This window comes from Zea mays, chromosome 6 (assembly GCF_902167145.1).
Source record: "Zea mays cultivar B73 chromosome 6, Zm-B73-REFERENCE-NAM-5.0, whole genome shotgun sequence".
In the NCBI taxonomy this organism is placed as follows: domain Eukaryota; kingdom Viridiplantae; phylum Streptophyta; class Magnoliopsida; order Poales; family Poaceae; genus Zea; species Zea mays.
Window position 1 is genome coordinate 137,905,436 of NC_050101.1, and position 18,913 is coordinate 137,924,348.

The 18,913-nt window shown below is 47.4% G+C and overlaps 1 protein-coding gene across 2 annotated transcripts; it reads left to right on the forward strand.

The window, feature by feature from the left end:
- Positions 1-433: 433 nt before the first annotated feature.
- Positions 434-17,911, forward strand: LOC100302578 (ATP binding protein). Of its 2 annotated transcripts, NM_001163739.2 has the most exons (12): positions 477-926; positions 8,268-8,501; positions 8,624-8,797; positions 8,881-8,985; positions 10,090-10,167; positions 10,272-10,353; positions 10,451-10,613; positions 11,156-11,491; positions 11,590-11,808; positions 11,895-12,501; positions 16,614-16,679; positions 17,254-17,673. In NM_001163739.2, exons 1-12 carry the CDS (start codon positions 759-761, stop codon positions 17,434-17,436), a joined length of 2,415 nt encoding a protein of 804 aa, NP_001157211.1. In that variant the 5' UTR covers positions 477-758; the 3' UTR covers positions 17,437-17,673. The 2 variants fall into 2 exon arrangements, with proteins under 2 accessions (XP_035815544.1, NP_001157211.1); XM_035959651.1 differs by lacking the exon at positions 16,614-16,679 and having other exon boundaries at positions 434-926; positions 17,254-17,911.
- Positions 17,912-18,913: the final 1,002 nt, after the last annotated feature.

Consider the following 18,913-nt stretch of genomic DNA (forward strand, 5'->3'; position numbering starts at 1 on the left):
TTATTAGTGGAATTAGCTAGCTAGCTCTAGGTAATTTACTAAAAATAATTAATAGATGAACTATTAGCTAGAGTGTTTGAATATCTCAAGATAATTTTAGCCACTAACTATTATCTTTAGTGCATTTAAATATGGCCTTACTAATGTTTTAACTGATGAGTTATATAGGAGTTTAGATATAGAATAGTATTAATTACTAACCCACTAATGACACACAACATGTTGAAAATTGAGAAATTAAAAACAAGCCGGCCATCCTGTTGCCAATACGCACAAACAAATCTTTTCCTCGTTTTGTTTTCCCAAAACAAAATAAGTCCTTTTCAAACACAAAACTCTGTAACAAAGTTTAAAACAAAGCAACACCCTTTTCTTCGCTCGCGGAAAATCGCTTCCTCTCTCTACCCACCACCAGCGAATTCATTTCGGAGCGATTTTTTTTTTATAAAAATGCCAGACAGCCAGCCTCCTCCCTCGCAGCCTCCCAGGCCCCCCAACTCTCTTCCTCCTCTCCCTCCCCACACCAATTCCCATTCCCAATTCGCCCTCCTCAAATCCGGCGCCCGCATTCCCGACCACCCCGCAGATCTGGGATCCGCCACCGCCGGATCCCTCGCTGCCCGCGGCGCCCCGGGACGCGCGTGATCCTACCCACAACCGTCAAGTTGGCGCCCCAGCGAAGGTCGCAGCGCCTCTCCGGCGGCGGCGCGGGCTCCGCCGCCGCGCAGCCGCCCGGAGCCTCCGGCGCACAGGCAGCGATGGGTGACTCAGGCGACGCCGTCATGGCGCGCTGGCTGCAGTCCGCGGGGCTGCAGCACCTCGCGACCTCCTCCGCCGCTGGTGCTGGCGGTGCCGACTACCGCGGTGGGATGCCTGGGCTTGGGGGCGCTGGCGCGGGGAGCATGCTGTCGAGCCTGCTCATGCAGGTGAGGTTCCTCTGCCTCTCTCTCGAAAGATGAATGCTTGATCTAGCTGTTGGAATGCGGATCGCGAAGGTGGCGTCTTCGGCGCGTTCCAGTGCCGCGTGTTCCAGATCGGGTTGTTGTCGATATGAGGTGTTGGAATCCCGCGATTTGCTTTAGGGTTTGTTGCTTTCACGGAATCGATCGGGTTCTGCTTGCCTTCATGAATAATAACTGGCCTGTGTCGTTCGGCTGTCCCGGGCTGCGGTCTACGTCACCATGATTACAATCTGCAATGATTTATAGGCCTTTTTTCACGGCTTATACTATTCTAGGATTGGGATGAGCTGTATGAAATGCCCTACCCATCGGGCAAACCCACATTGTCTAACTGATAACCATTTGTGATTATAAACATCTTTGTGTAAACTTTTCTGTGTTTTTAAATAGAGTTTGGAAAGAGAATCGTTAGGATATACTTAATGTTTGTCTTTTTTGGTTTTCTTTAGGTGGTATTTTGGTTGTTGATTACCATTTCTTTTGGGACACTTTTGAATGCCACACTCCTATCAGGGAAATAGTATGCCGAAATCAATAAGAGATGATTTCTTAAACTCATGTGTTTATTGTTCGCTATATTGGAAATAACATGGTTCAGATAAAAGCAAATTTGTACTGACTGCAGCAAGAAATGATCATGGACCTATTGTGACCAACCATGCATGGTCACATCGGATATAATTTTGGCTTTGTTGGAAGTTGAGGCATCCAGAAAACCCTAGTAACTTGAATCTAGTATGATTCTCGTGTAGTTGTTGACATTTGGCAACCAATATGGCAGATCCTTTGGGCTAAATTGGACCGACACACTATGGGAGTCCACCCGAGAGGCACTAGCAGGTCCAATCTCCTTGCACCAGGCGACCAGAATTCCACCACTTGTCCCAACATATGGCATGACCAAAATATGAGCAAAATTGCTCCCAAGGATTGTTGAGACGGTGTATTTGGATATGTCAGACATTTTTGTCTCTTGGATACAAACTACATTGACTCTAGCTAAATTGACCCAATTTCGAACAACATCATAACTCATAAGAAACACCAAGTTATGCCTGGAAGTGGCGACGTGTCTCCCACCCCCTAGCCCTCCCCCTCTACCCGGCACCCAAACACCCCTCAGCCTCAAGCCGACGAGTGCTCCAGGCTCGACGACCACTTCCCTCCTCTCCCTGGCGCTGGGGTCCTCCTCCTCCTCCCCTGACACTATACCTGCTGGCCGTTCCAAAGCCCAACGTTGGAGTGACGATGGTGGTCCTAGTAGGTCGTAGGTCTCGTACAAGGACACGCTTGTCTCCTCTAGGCCTCTTGCCCCTTTCCTCGTTGTTGCTGATGACGATGGTGGCTGGGTGAAGGTGGTGGACCGTCGGGCTTGTCGATGTCGCTCTAGCCTCTCGAACCCCCCTTCCAGGCCTATTCCTATTGACTTGCACGAGAAGTGCTTCAATTTTTTCTCCCTGTCGCATCGCGCTACTACGTGTCGTCGTCAGGTGTGGTGTTTCTCTGCCGGTTGCCTGGGCACCGTGTCTACGTGTGCACACGTCGACAGACGTCTCTGCACCAGCCGAGGCAGGCCTTGGTGTGGCGCCCTATTTCCCGCACGATGACCTCGGTAGAGGCCTCAACCTGCATGAAGGGTAGCGCGGGAGACGATGGCGAGGGTTCTGGTGGTGGTGGGAGAAGGCGTACTCGCCGCGGGCAGAGGAGGCGTCAGGCGTGAAGCAATAGTGGGCATGTCCCTTGGGATGACTACCCTGGTGTGCCACCTTTGCTTCCATCGGCGCTTGATCTTGCCCCTCCTACAGACTCTGCCTGGCCTTTGTGTATCATCAAGCGATCTAGGAGGACCATCCAAGCTGAAGAAGATTTCCGGTGTGCTCTGCTCATCTCCTTCGTTGGCCTGGAGGTCTCTGGCTGTGCCGCGGAGGTCTCCGATGCGCTTACCTTGAGGTTCGGCCTTGAGGCTAACATGCTCGACCTACGCCTGGCTACGCCGAGCACCTTCGTCACTTTACTCCCCAACACTGAGTTGGCTGACCGTGTCTTCAATGGAGGTCAACCTTTCCTCGCGCCTCCTCTCCAGCTGCACATTAGGCGGTGGTCTCGCCAGGCTACGCCCTCCGACGGCGGATTTTTGGCCTTGCTCATTGATGTCAAGCTTCATGGAATCCCAATAACTTTGGGGGCTCGAGACGGCGGAACGACTTTTGGGCGGACACTGTTTGATTCATAATTTGCATCCGGATACTAAGGAGGGCAATTATTTCTTCGCGTTCAAGCTGAGTGCCTGGTGTTTTGATCCAATGAGTCTGCCTGCTTCTTTGGATCTCCATGTGGAAGAGCCATTGGTTGACACTGGTGAAGAGCCTTGTTTCTTCAGACGTTGGTATACCCGGTTTTAGTGTTGGTGTCTCGTTCTAGAGTTTTGCCGGCTGCGACCCCATCTCCGCCGCCGCCGTGCAACTTCGACGATCAGGACCCTAGTTGCCAGAGAAAGCGAAGATTTATGTCTCGACCCCCTGTTCATACTTCGGTGCATGAGCACTTGGGTCCGCAGGTTCAATGCAATTCGGTGTCTGGCGAGCCAGTTGATGCTTCTGCTCTCTCGGCCATCTCGGTTGTAGAGCGAGCGGCACCTGTCTGCAAACTCACTGGATCCTGCTCTGCCAGTGGGCGTTCCCTCTCCTGTCTCCTTGGGTGCTGTATCGCCAACAGTTGTTAATTTGGTTGCCCCTCTAGACTCTGTTGTACCGGCTTGTTTGAATATGGTGGGATTTGGTTCCTCGTTTCCCTACAACCCGCCCCCTTTGGAAGTTATGGTGCATGCTTTTTCTGCCACCCCCTCGCTTGCGTGCTGCTCTACCTTGTGCTGGTGGCTTGATTTCGGGTGGCACTGCTGCTGGGTTATGTGACCTGGATTCTGATGTGGCTTGTCTGGCTTCAAGCTTGGTTTTGGATACTGAGGTGTCCGCTACTGCTATCGTGACCCCTACTGATCCTGTTGATATTCTGCCTGCTGTTGCGGATGGCAATCTGGTCGTGGTGGGACATTCTGTTCTGGCCTCTCGTCCAAGGACTTGCAAGCCACTCCAAGTCTATTCTAGAAGGGTTCGGACCAATCAGCATCATCAAATTTCAGTGTCTTCTAATAACGAGGGTGGGGATACCTCGGCTCCACCTGCACAACCGCTATCCCCTAGTCTGAAAAGATTGGTTTTTATGGCCAAGATCAAGATGATATCTGCACATATTTTGCCTATTCCTCAAGCTGAAAGACCAAGGGCTCAGATTTTTTCCCTACTGTTCTACCTCGACGAAGTCGGCGAATTGCTGGAGTTGGAGTTGAGTTTCAGAATGCTTTCGGGGATGGCCAAGGCAGGTACAGAAAAAAGGTAATGAAAGTGTTGCACGTGATCAATGAGAATGAAGGCATCAGTCCGGAAGCCTTGGACAAGTATAGCAAGTTGTTTGATCAGCCCCTTCTCCCCTCTCATGTTCAAGCTCTAGCTGCTCTATTTGGTTGGACAGCTCCTGGGTTGGATAATTGCTGAGCAAGCCTCCCTTGTTGGTCGATTTTTTCTGTTTTTTTCGACGAATCCTTCTAATGTGGTGTGTTGGAACGTGTGAGGCTTAAACTCTAAGGCACGACAGGATGCTGTTAGGAACTTGGTCAATCTGATTAGAGTCAATGTAGTTTGTATCCAAGGGACAAAAATGTCTGACATATCCAAATAGACCGTCTCGACAATCCTTGGGAGCAATTTTGCTCATACTTTGGTCCTGCCATCTGTTGGGACAAGTGGTGGAATTCTGGTCGCCTGGTGCAAGGAGATTGGACCTGCTAGTGCCTTTCGGGTGGACTCCCATAGTGTGTCGGTCCAATTTATCCCAAAGGATCTGCCATCTTGGTGGTTAACATCTGTTTATGGTCCTTAGGGTGACAGCAACAAGCTTCAGTTTCTGCAAGAACTAAGAGATGTAAGATCTGCTTGTCCAGGTCCTTGGATATTGATGGGAGATTTCAACCTTATATACAAAGATGATGATAAGAATTCTGGTATTACAAACGGAGCTCTTATGAGAAGATTTAGAGGTTTCATTAACGATCTAGGGTTAAAAGAGTTGCATTTACATGGGAGGAAATTCAATTGGTCCAATCATCAAGATGCTCCTACTCTTGTCAAGCTGGACAGAACGTTATGTACTGCAGACTGGGAGCAGTTATTCCCTAATTGCTGTTGCGAAGCGCTAGTTCTGATGGTTCAGATCATTGCCCTCTTCTTTTGGGCCTTCATGGTCTTAAGCTTGGGCGAAGGACGTTTCACTTTGAATCCCACTGGACAAAACTGCCAGGTTTCTTGGAAGTGGTTGAGTCTGCTTGGACCTCTACCTCCTCGTCTTCTTGCCCATTTGTATCTCTCTCAAGAAAATTTGGCTCCACTGTCAAGCGTCTACAAAGCTGGAGTCAGAAGAGAGTTGGCCACATCATTTCTCAGATGGGGCTGGCACGTGAAATTTCTCATCAGCTGGAGATCGCCCAGGATAACAGGCCCTTATCTGATTTGGAGAAGTGGTTATTGGATCAGCTGGAGGCTCACATTGTTGCCCTCTCATCCCTGCAGCGTTCTTTGGTTAGAAGCCATTCCCAAATCACCTGGCTTGCTGCGGGTGACGCCAATACAAGCTTCTTCCATTTACACGCTAAATATAGAAAAAGCAAGAATTCTATCAATAGCCTGATTTCTGATGATGGTTTGATCATGACCAAGCATGAGGACATGGAGAGAGAGGTAACCGAATATTATCATAAACTGCTGGGGTTTCCTCTGACCGAGAACATACCATTAATCTGGAAGAACTTCACATCCCCTCTCATGATATCTCTGAGCTGGAAAGTCCCTTCTCTGAGGAGGAAGTTTGGAAAGCTATTTTATCCTTGCCATCAAACAAGGCTTCTGGGCCTGATGGGTTCACCGGGAAATTCTATAAATCTTGTTGGCAGATCATAAAAGGGGATATCTTGCCAACAAACAACCAAGTTGCTGCATCAGCATAAACTTGCCAGGATTCTTTTGAAATTAAATATCACAAAAGCCTTCGACTCAGTCTCTTTGCCTTTTTTATTGGAGGTTATGCAACATTTGGGCTTTGGGCCGGTTTGGTGTGATATAGTCTGCAGACTGCTTGCTTCTGCATCTACTTGGGTGCTTCTTAATGGGAGTCCAAGTCACACCATTTTTCATAGAAGGGGGCTTCGACAAAGGGATCCTTTATCCCCCATGTTATTCATCTTGGTTATGGATGTCTTATTCTACTTAGTGGAGAAAGCGGTGGATGATGGTCTGTTTCAGCCCCTTCCTGGGAGGACAGACCTTCAACGAATCTCCCTATACACTGACGATGCAGTGATCTTTCTCCGGCCCATAGCCGGGGACACTGGGGCCACTCTGGACATTCTTAAAATTTTTGGGGAGGCTTCAGGTCTCAAAACAAACATTGAGAAAAGCAATGTTTCCCCTATACAATGCTCGGGGGCAGATATTGTCACCATTCATAATCTCCTTCTCTGTCAGTTAGCCACTTTCTCCTGCAAATATCTGGGGGTGCCTCTAATGTTGAGGAGGCCTAGCAAACAACACATTCAACCAATCATTGACAGGCTTGCTCTCCGGCTACCAAATTGGAAGGCAGATGTACTGACAAAGTCGGGTAGGAAAGTTCTTGTGCAAGGCAGTCCTCACGTCGATGATGGTTTACTTGGCTATGGCATTGGATCTTCCTTCTTGGGCTCTTAAGTCCATTGACAAAATTAGAAGTCTTTCTTTGGAGAGGAAAAAAGGATGCTTTGGGCGGACACTGCTTGGTGGCCTGGAACAAGGTCACTCGACCAAAAGAGTATGGGGAACTGGGCATCTCCCATTTGCAGCAGATGAGTTGGGCTCTTAGGTTATGGTGGCTGTGGCTGCAAAAAAAAAACAGACCACAATTGGCCTTGGACATCCTTCAAATTCCATGTTCATCCTACTGTCCAAGCCTTCTTCTCAGTGGCAACCTCTGTTAAGGTGGGCAGTGGTAAGTGCACACTGTTTTGGACAGATAGATGGATACATAGCCAAAATATGCAGCAATTGGCACCTCATTTATTCAAGTTGGTCTCTGCCAGGGCCAAGAAAAGGAGCGTATATGATGCCCTATCTGGTGATGATTGGGTTCATGATATAAGAGGAGCTATAACAGTAACAGTTTTGACTGAATTCCTAAAAGTTTGGGACATCCTTGATGGCTGGACCTTGTATCCAGATCAAGATGACAAACTTATTTGGCTGCTCTCCCCATCTGGAGTATATATTCTGCCAAATCAGCATATGAGGGTTTCTTCATCGGCTCAACTTTCTTTAGGCCTTGGGAGAGGATATGGAAAAGCTGGGCTCCAGGGAAGTGCAAATTCTTCATGCTTCATGTGGCTTGTGGCACATGGAAGATGCTGGACTGCTGACCGGTTGGCAAAAAAAAGGCTTGCCACACCTTCATAGATGTCTGTTGTGCGATCAAGAGGAGGAGACTTTGAACCATCTTCAAGTTTCTTGTGTTTTTACCCGGCAGTTTTGGTTCAGCCTTCTTCAATCTATGGGTCTGCAGAATCGCTCTCCCCAAATTGGCACCTCTTCTTTCGATGACTGGTGGGATGGAGCAAGCAAGGCTCTAGTTGGACCACTGCATAAAGGCCTCAATTCAATTATCATGTTAGGGGCTTGGGCCATTTGGAATCATCGTAATCGGTGTGTTTTCAATGGTGCACAACCTAGTATTAGTGAGGTCCTCATTTGGGTCAAGGATGAGATTCACTATTGGAGTTTGGCAGGAGCCCGTGGAATTTCTAATCTCTTGGCACTGCAGCCAGCTACTAGGCGATTTCTGGTCGGATCAGTCTTGGGTCATCTAGTTTTTAAGTCTTGTATAGGTTGTGTGTTTCTGTGTGGACTTGTATGAGGTATCTCTTTACCTCTTTTTTCTTCTTAATATAATAATACACATCTATCCTACATGTTCGAGAAAAGAAAACACCAAGTTAAAACTACAAACTAACTTTCAACACATGCATATGTCTGAGGTGCCTTATTTAGTTCTTGTTACACGTGATGCAACTAAATAGTAAGTTCTTTTGGTTTGTTCTAACATTTTCCTTGCAGTATTGCATGCCACTAGCCCACTACATAGAATTATCATGCTTTTCCTTACATCCATACTCTCATAACATGTCCAATTGCATAAATGTTGATCACCATTACAATTATTGTTTGATAGGGCTATGGGCCAGAATCGGTTGAAGAAAAGCATAGACTTTATACTCTTCTAAGAGGTTTAAATTTTAACGGAGAGTCTGCACCCACATCAATGTCTGAGCCTTACACACCAACGGCTCAGAGCTTTGGTGGTGGGAACCCTGTGGAGGGGTTTTATTCACCTGAACTTAGAGGGGAACTTGGTGCTGGACTTCTAGACCTTCACGCTATTGATGATACTGAGCTTCTGTCTGAGGTATGCCTTGTAGACATTCATGAATCCATGATTATGCGTGGAAACAGTATTTCATATTGATTTGTGAAGTGGCTTTGTTCAGTCTACTTTAAGCTTATTAATTATTATTTTTCGGTTGGCAGGATGTAGCATCGGAACCATTTGAGCCATCACCTTTTATGCCAAAGGATATTGATGATGATGATGAGGACGTGATATCAGGGAGTCAACAAGCACCATTAGATAATTATGGTTTAGTGACCAGTGAAAAAGAGAGCACTACTAGAGAAAATAATGTTGCAAAGATTAAAGTAGTGGTATGTTAATCTTGTTCAAGTCAGTGATATGCTTGAATCTGGTTAATACTGGACATACCTGACTTAGTTCATTACATTTTCAGGTAAGGAAAAGACCTTTGAACAGAAAGGAGCTATCTCGAAAGGAAGAAGACATCATAACCGTGCATGATTCATCATGTTTGACAGTATACGAGCCTAAGCTGAAGGTATCTATGACCCACCTTCAGGAAGTTTTGTTGTGCTTAACTGCTTATATAAAGCTACAACCATTTGTTTAGTTTCTTTTCATGGTTATGGAAACCAACTATTTTACACTTAAATGGCAATTTGATGCATTGGATGGTCAACATAGTTAGAGATACTCCTTTAACTCTTTTATGGTTGTACTTCATGTCCATGATCAATGTCCTCATGTGCTTACCATGTTACTTGCTGCTAGTGCGAAAGGGTCTCTAGCTGAGTTGGTTAGGTGGTCCGAGTAGCACTCCTCATGTCATGAATTCTACTCCCCGTGTGAGCAAATTTCAGGCTGGGTTATAACCCCTCGTATGTTCCATGCTAAAGCACAAGTCTAAGGTCTGGCCTCGATTGCCTTCGTTCACATGGGCTACGATGTCGCTGTGTATGGGAGGGACAATGGTTCGGGGGTTTTCTCGACCCTGTGTGAGGTTTTCTTTTTAACACAATGCTCGGGGGTTGTCTTACCCCCCCCCCCCCCCCCCCCCCCCCCCCCCCCCCCGCAGGTCGAGTTACTTGCTGGTAGTCATATTAACTATGTATCGTAACCTGGAATACTGATACTATTCCTTGCCTAGTGCCTACTATGCTAGATAGCTACCGGATGGGTACTAAGTAGACATGTAGCTTTCCAGTGATGTGTCATGTGTGTATATATTTGTGTTGGGGTCTGCCTGTTCCTTGGAATGAGCAGGAAGAGTTTGCCCACTGTTTTGGGTTAATATGTTATAATTTAATGATAACTTAATGTTTTCTGTTGACTAGCATGTTGGGTTTAACTTTGCTGCTACACATTACTGAGTTTGCTAATAAAGCCATGCAGTGAACCTCTGTTGCTTAAAATAATCCTTTAGAATCAAGAAAAAAGGCATAGAAGCTAACTGAAATGCTTCTTGTTTTCCTTTACTTTTAGGCTGTATATAGGTTTTCCAAAACATTCCAAAACAGTTCTAAAATAATTCTGAAATGCCGTAGGATAACCGTGAATTCATAATCTTAAGATTTCAGGAGTATTTCATACTTTTTCTTTTGCTAATTTTATGCTGTCTGCTAACATTTTCTTTCACGGGAAGGTGGATTTGACAGCTTATGTGGAGAAGCATGAATTTTGTTTCGATGCTGTCCTGGACGAACATGTTTCCAATGATGAGGTTTTGCACTTTCTTATCTGTTTTTTCTTGAACAAGCAGGAGAATGTGTGCTCAAAATGATAATCATTTAATTTACAGTTATCTGTATGGAATTTTCTGGACAGGTTTACCGTGAAACAGTTGAGCCCATAATTCCAATTATATTTCAGAGAACAAAAGCAACATGTTTTGCTTATGGTCAAACAGGTTAGATAGTATATCCAGGGTTATCGATATATATTTTTATGCATAATTGTATTGTGGTTTCTTATAGTTTCTGTCGACCTATCTAATTTACGAGCAGGCAGTGGCAAGACATACACAATGCAACCTTTGCCTCTGAGAGCTGCACAAGACATGGTTCGTCTATTGCACCAACCTGTCTATCGGAATCAGAATTTTAAGTTGTGGCTTAGCTATTTCGAAATATATGGTGGGAAACTCTTTGATCTTCTATCTGACAGAAGGTTAGTTTTTTGGATTTTTTTGGGTTACATGACCTACTTCAATGTTTAAAAACGGTATACCTTTCTTACTTCATGGTTCTGATGAATTTACCATGGTCACATTGCCTTTTTCCTTGTGTCGGTGAACTTGTGCATGTGTGTGCTTGTCGCTCGTACTCAGGATCTTTGGTTGCGAGTGTTGAAGCATGCTCTCTACTTTAAAGTATCTTTTCTTCATCTGTACATAGTCTATTGTTAGCCTTCAGCCATTATTTGTTTGGAACTTTGGATGAGAAATCCATGTTTTCAGATATTAGGCCGAAGTGCTGCTTGATGCTCTTATTTGTAAAACGGCATGATTGTAGATTTATGACACTGTTAAAGTTCCCTTTGATTTGATGTAATTATGTTTTCATCAATTTCTTATTAAATATTTATGCCCAAAACAATGATACTTCCTTAAGAAACATATTTGTTTGAAATGTGAGCTGGAAACTGTTTATTTGGATTTTATGTCGAAATTATTTTACCTGAACTGGATTTTTATATCCATCTTTTTATAGGCAACTATTGATGAGGGAAGATGGCAAGAAACAAGTTTGCATTGTTGGTCTACAGGAATTTGAGGTTTCTGATGTTCAGATTGTCAAGGAATATATTGAAAGAGGGAATGCAGCCAGGAGCACAGGGTCAACAGGGGCCAATGAGGAATCATCAAGGTCACACGCTATTCTGCAACTGGCTGTGAAGAAGCATATCATAGTAAAAGATACCAGGAGACAGAGAGATCGTGATGCTAATGAAGCTAAAAATACAAAGGCTGTGGGGAAAATATCATTTATTGATCTTGCTGGAAGTGAGCGTGGTGCTGATACTACTGATAATGATAGACAGACAAGGTATTGCTTATGTCTCTAGATCTGCACCCTTTTGTTTATTTCTCAAGCATCGTTCCCATCTCACTTATTTTAACCATCAACTTGTCATCATATATCAGGATTGAGGGAGCAGAGATAAATAAAAGTCTGTTAGCTCTTAAGGAATGCATTCGAGCTCTTGATAATGATCAGATACACATTCCTTTCAGAGGAAGCAAACTTACAGAGGTTCTTCGTGATTCATTTGTTGGTAACTCTAGGACGGTGATGATTTCTTGCATTTCTCCAAACGCAGGCTCATGTGAACACACACTAAATACCTTGAGATACGCTGATAGGTAACAATGCTATATCCAAGTGATATACGTGATTTGTATGTTCCAAAAATGCTTCCTGTCATTAACTTAGTAGATTTCTGGAACAGGGTCAAAAGTCTTTCCAAGGGTGGAAACACAAGAAAAGAGCAGCCCACAGGACCAACTACCACTTCTAGCCGGGAGTCTTCGTCAGCTCCATCATATTCATTGCCTGCTGAAGCTGAAGAAATTCCTAACCAGATTCAAGAGAAGAGACCAGTTGATACTTATCGGAAAGGCACTGAAAATTTTACCTCCAACCCTTCCGCGGAGCCTGATAGAAATTCCTTCAGTATGGTTCCAAATTATTCTAATAAAGGGAGAGAAGACAATGGTGCAGCATCTGGTAATGATAGGGAGAGGTATGATTTGAAGTCCACCCAAACTGCTTACACTAGTAAGGCACAGTTGGTTCAGAATTCAACAAACACACAGGAGGAGAAAGTCACAAAAGTCTCACCTCCTCGGAGAAAGGCTTATAAAGAAGACAAATCTGATCGGCAGGGCAACTACGTGAAAAAGGATAATGGTCCTGAGACAGGTCGGACTGGGTATAAGATACAACAGGCAAAGCAGCTGCAACAGCAGCAAAGGCCAACATCTGCTTCAGCTTCGTCAAGGCAATCTGAAAAGGAAAGTTCTTGTGATGATGTAGAAATTGATGCAATTCTTGAGGTAAAGAACAATTCATAAAATTGTTGTTTTATTTTATCCTGCATCGAGTTGTGGTGCTAAGAGTTGGAGAGTGAAACCCTAACTGGGTTGGGAGTGCATATATATAAGCTGAGTAATTGGGCCAACCTCGTTACACCGAGGATATGCAAGTAAATACACAGGGACTAGCCCCCGAAATTCTAACAATACTCCAACACCCCCCGCAGTCTCAACTCTATCCTGTACAGATGTTGAGACTGGATCGAAAGTCGACGAAGACACTCGATGACAGCCCCTTGGTGAAGATGTCGGCGAACTGCAGCGTGGTGAGGATGTTGAGAACTCGAACGTCACCAGCGGTGACCCGCTCGCGGACAAAGCGCAGGTCGATCTCCACGTGTTTTGTGCGTTGATGCTGCACGAGATTGGAGGAGAGGTAGACCGCGCTGATGTTGTCGCAATAGGCGAGGCTGACGTGCTGGAGGAGGCCTCTACCACGCCGTTGGCCACAGTGCCGTACCCGGCCTCTGCGCTGGAGCGAGAGACGACAGGCTGCTGCTTGGCGGCCCATGAGACGAGGTTGCCACCCAAGAACACAACATAACCGGAAGTGGACCGACGCGTGTTGGGACAGCCAACCTAGTCAGCGTCGGTGTAGACCATGAGATCCGACGGCGAAGAGGGGTTAGAGTAGAAGGCCGTAGTCGAGGGAGCCACAGAGGTAGCGCAAGATCCGATTGAGAGTGGTGAGATGGGGCTCCCGTAGGGTGTGCATGTGTAGGCAGACTTGCTGGACGACGTAGGCGATGTCGGGCCTAGAGAAGGTCAGGTACTGGAGGACGCCGGTCAGGCTTCGATAGGACGTCGACGATCGGGGGCCCGTCGTCCTCAGAGAGCTTCGCCCAAGTGTCGATATGCATGGATCAGGGCTTGCAGTCGGACATGCCAGCCCGCTCCAGGATGTTGATGGCGTACTGGCGCTGGTGGAGGAAGAGACCATGAGAGTGGCGCTCGGCGGTGATGTCGAGGAAGTGGTGAAGGGGCCCTAGGTTCTTCATCGTGAACTCCCGCTGAGGGACGACGATCGTGCGCTGTAGAAGGTTGGCGGTGGATGTCGTGAGCACAATGTCGTCAACGTAGAGCAGGACGTAGACGCTAGACGGTGTTGTCGCCGTGCCGGTAGATGAACAGGGACATGCCCGGCTTGGCCTCGACAAAGACGATGGAGGCCAAGTAGGGAGGCGAAGCGACTGTACCAGGCCCGCGACGCCTGCTTGAGGTCGTACAGGGAGCGGTTCAGCAGATCAGATCTGGACGAGCAGCGTTGATGAAGCCGGTGGGCTGGCTGCAGTAAACAATCTCCGTCAGAGTGTCGTGGAGGAAGACATTCTTGACATCGAGCTGATGGATCGCCTAGTCCCAGGAAAGGGCGAGGGAGAGGATGTCACGAATGGTGGCAAACTTGACGACGGGGCTGAAAGTCTTGTCGTAGTCCACTTCGGGGTGCTGGGTGAAGCCCCGAAGGACCTAACGGGCCTTGTAGCGGTCGAGGGAGCCGTTCGAGGTCATCTTGTGGCAAAAGAGCCACTTGCCGGTGACCACGTTGGTGCCTGGTGGACGCGGCACCAAGTCCTAGGTGTGGTTGGCCAGCAGGACCGTGTACTCCTCCATAGCGCGAAGCCAGTGAGGGTCGGCGAGGGCGGTGCGAACTGAGGAGGGGACCGAGGATGTGTTCGGAGGAGTGGTAGTCATATCAGTTGCCAGGATCAGTCGGCCGATGGGGCGGAGAACGCCGACGGTGCTCCGAGGCACCATCGGGTGGACGTGCCTGGGGTCGTGGTGGATGGCGACCGGATGGTACACAGGCGGCTCGGAGCGGGCCGCCGGGACGTCGGGAGCCGTTGGCATGGCCGGCTCGCGGCTGTGATAGAAGACGTGACGAGAGATGATGATGCGGTGACGAGGTCAAAACAACGATACCCTTGTGGTCAGGGGAGTAGCCATGGAAGAGGCATCAAGTGGAACGAGGAGATTGCTTATGGGGAGTGGCGGCAAAAGTGTTAGGATAGTAGACACAGTCAAACATGGCAAAGTGGGGAGTAGGGTGGCTCATCGCCTTTGAGGGAAGACGGTTGAGGTGTGTGGCGGTGTGTAGGGCCTCTGCCCAGTAGATGGCAGGGATAGACGTCTGGAAGAGAAGGCAATGGATCATGTTGGTGGTGCGAATGATGCGTTTGGCCCGACCGTTATGGGGAGAGGTGTAGGGGCACGAGAACGCAACTGGACGCCATGGGTGAGGAAGAAGGATTGAGAGGCATTGTTGTCGAACTCGTGTCCATTATCACACTGGTGGCACGAACCGGGTGACGGAACTAGGTGGAATCCCAGGCAAAGAAGTGGGTGAGGGTGGTGAACGTGTCGGACTTCAACCGGAGAGGGAAAGTCCAAAGAAACAGGAGTAGTCCAGAATGACCAGGTAGTATTTGTAACCAGAGAAGTTGAGGACAGTAGAAGTCCAAAGATCACAGTGAACAAGATCAAATGCCTGAACAATCCTGGACGTGGAAGTGGAAAAAGGAAGACGAGAGTGACGACCGAGCTGACTAGCATGCTAGAGACGCTCAGAGGAGCCCCTGGTATAGGAGATGTCTGAGTGGCGGGAAAGCTGGGACATCACGTCAGGTCCAGGGTGCTCGAGACGATGATGCCAAATGACATAGGTGGTGGTAGTAGCAAGAGCATGTGATGAGGCTACGTTGGTGGGGGAAGTGGAGGGCAAGTGAAGGGAGTATAGGGGATCGGAGCTGTCACAGTGAGCGAGCACAACACACGTGGGAAGGTGGCGTATGGTGAGCCCTCAGGGATCGAACTCCATAGGACAGTGGTTGTCACTAGTTAATTAATGAACCGAAGGGGATGAGTCAGACCGCGAGCAACAAGGACGTCGTTAAGGCAGAACAGTTCTGGAAGAGCTGTTGCACCTACTGAGGTGACCGGGCGGGTGGAACCGTTGCCCACAACGATGGAGGGAGGATGTGAGGGGTGTGGTGGATGGGAGTGGAATAACGAGCTAGTGGTGGAAGTAGTGTCGAAAGAGGCTCCGGAGTCAACCACCTAATCGGTGGGAGAGGGAGATGGTGGGGAAGCAGCAGGGTGCGCAAAAAGAGCTAGAGGAGGTGCTCCGACATGGCTACTAGGAGGGGAGGGGGACGAGGGCTCGATTGCTAGGGAGGCAATCACTGCATGAGGGAAGACAAGGGGTTCGGGCACATGACGACCGGCTTGGGGGTGGAGCTCGACGCAGTCATTAAGGACAATGGCTCATGGCGCGATCTAAGGCCACGAAGGTGCCGTGGACAAACTGGCCGTCGTGGAGGACGCACACATGCACTAGACCAAGGATGGGAGCCGTGATGAATGCAGAAGTCTCCGGAGTCCAGGCGGGTGTGAAACTCAGCGGAGCTGTCGCAGCAGCGTGGGGAGCGCCCGCGAGGGGTCCACGACCAGCGACGAGGGTGCTGACGGGGGCCGCCATGGGGGGAGCGGTGTAGGGGACGACGTGTTTGCTGCGGGGTGCCTGACGGCGGTGAGCCCAGCAGCGTGGCCTGGGAGGGCGACGACGCATTCTGTCGGCGCAACCTGGGGCGGTAGCTGCGCGTCTTGGCGGTGCGACCTGGGCGGCAGCTACGCTAGGGCCTGGCGACACGGCCTGGGGACGGAGAGAGGGCAGGCGACGCCCTGCCTGCGCAGGGCAGGCCACAGGCTGTACGCCGACGGTAGCAGTCGGCGGGTCGAGCATCGCACCGGTGGGGAGGGATGAGGCCGCGCGCCTGTGGTGGTGGCGTCGGTAGCGGGAGGGAAAACCGACGTTGGGGCGCCCGCGTCGGAGCAGATCCGGCCTGGGGGCGCCGACGGATGGTGGTGGGGGGATCCGGTCTTGGGAGGGAGGGGAGTAGAGAGAAAACCGGTTCTGATACCAAGTTGGAGAGTGAAACCCTAACTGGGTTGGGAGTGCATATATAAGCTGAGTAATTGGGGCCAAGCCATACATTGAGGGTATGCAAGTAAATACACATGGACTAGCCCTGAAACCCTAACAATACTCTAACAATAAACTCTCTTTTGTATGTTAGGAAGAGGAGGCCCTCATTGCAGCTCACAGGAAGGAGATCGAGAATACTATGGAGATCGTACGGGAAGTATGTCTTAATCTACTGAATAACGTCCATGATAGTGTTGTTAGATCGATAGCTGTATAGAATAAGTTAGCTTACTGTACAGTACTTGATTTCAGAATTTAGGGCGAATTAGAATTCGAAAAGCCAGACACTGTAAGCTTTGACCATCAATTAGAATTAGCTAAAATATATCTATTTGGAGTCATACATGTTGATAATATTTTCTATGAACTCTGTCAAACCTAAGATAGTTTCACTTGACCAGACTTAGAATTGTGTCGTTTTTGGGACAAAGGTAGTATTTCACATGCATTTTAGTAACATAGTTTTGTAGTAATAAGAGAATCAATGGCCAAATCATAACACGCCTTATTATAATGATTAGCGTGTGTTCCTAAGAAGAAACTTGATTATCTAGTACACATATATGTCCAGTTATCACATAAAGAGGGGACCATATATATTTTGTGAATCAACTTTAAGCTGTCTATTTGCTTTAACTTGTTTGTTATTTGGTTGAATGTTGATAATACTGCTACGTCATAATATTATTAATTTTGCGATGCTGCTTAAACATATGCCTTATTTGTCTCAGGAAATGAACCTTTTGGCAGAAGTTGATCAACCAGGTAGCCTGATTGACAACTACGTGACCCAACTGAGCTTTCTGCTGTCACGCAAGGCTGCAGGCTTGGTCAGCCTCCAAGCACGCTTGGCACGGTTCCAGCACCGGCTCAAAGAGCAAGAGATCCTTAGCCGCAAGAAACCTCCCAGATAGTATGATGATCAGCAATGACTCTGTCCTTGTGCCTTGTAATCTGATTGCTTGGAGCTCAGTTGTGGTCCATCAGCTGTTTTTTACGTGTGCGCTCCAGTAAATTCTATAGCCCCAAGCAGGCCAAGACATGTGGGAGTGGCTTAGGGCGGTCTTGATGTCGAGGGCGTGGTCCTGGTTGATATCACCTGACACTTTTTGTCAGGGCCGATAACCAGTTTGGTAATAGTCCTTTTTCTATACAGTGGGGCTGCTTGGGTGTGGTTGTTTTTGGCTTGCCCACTTTTACCTTTGTTTTCTTTTTCACATATTGTACGAGGGAAAGCTGGAACTGGGATTTTGCAGATATCAGTGGGTCGATTTTCGCTGGAGGGGTCTGCGGAAACAGATACATTGTTGTCGTATATTCATTACTGATATTATTTGCATTGCGGAAGGAAAAGGATGTGTGAATGGTGAAACACTTGAAATTGCCTTTTCCCCATTTCCGAGATACTACTGTTGTATCCCCGTCTGAAACGCGTGACAGTCAACATTCTCCTTGACTGCCGGTGCTTGTTCTTTTTTTTTTACCGTCGACAATCTCCAAATGTCCAAACCTGGTTTTATTTGATCTGGATTGAGATCCAATTCATGCCCAAAAAAATTCATGATTATTATTTTTTTCTCTTCCAACATGCTGTGGTTTGTAGCCTAGGGATTTGGATTTCTTTTTACTGCTCCTGGATTGTAACCATAGCTCATTTGGATTTGGAAAAAAAAATCCACCTCTTAAGTCCTTTCCCCGACAAAACGGTCTCTCTCACCTTGTCCTCGCGGAGGTGGTTAGATGTGGTAATAGATTACGATCTAAATATTTTTCACAATAAGTTAGCTCTTTAATAATTTTTAGTTCAGAAATAAATAGAAATAGAGCTCGATTTTAATTCAACCCCTTAAATAATTTTATAGTGTAAAATTTTGAGTATATTATCACCCCTACTCTCTCCTCGTGCCGCCCCCGACAGGTCGATTGAAGCGATTGCCTGTTGTTGGTAAGTGACCTCCAACGACCTTGTTTGCATTGGACGTCGAAGTCAAACTATCCTGCTGCGGTTCCTAGTTCCTTGATTGCTGCTGTGGTTCCTTTACCTTAAGGCGCTCAACATCCGTCATGCCGTGGAGACCGTGGCTTCTTCCTCCGCGCGAGATCAGTTATAAATATGATTGGAACAACAAAGTTTGGATACACGATTTCCTGATTTGTTCTATGTTGGTGAAAAAAATAAATTTTGTTGTACACAAGATATGCATCTTTTGAGGTCTCATCTTTCCGGTCATGAATTTGAGTGGTGAGCGCATGCGCAAACATATGTGGACTCTTATATGTGTGAACACATGATTCTTGTTTATGTAGCCGATCTGAATGATCCAGCACTTCCATGTCAGTAATGTGTTGTATGGTCCTTAAAACAACAATTTCGGGCTACTCGAAATCACA

Coding starts and splice junctions, on each gene's coding strand:
- LOC100302578 (NM_001163739.2), top strand. CDS start 759: ATGGGTGACTCAGGCGACGCCGTCATGGCGCGCTGGCTGCAGTCCGCG. Junction 10,354..10,450: donor TTTTGCTTATGGTCAAACAG/GTTAGATAGTAT, acceptor ATTTACGAGCAG/GCAGTGGCAAGACATACACA. Junction 11,492..11,589: donor GATAATGATAGACAGACAAG/GTATTGCTTATG, acceptor ATCATATATCAG/GATTGAGGGAGCAGAGATAA.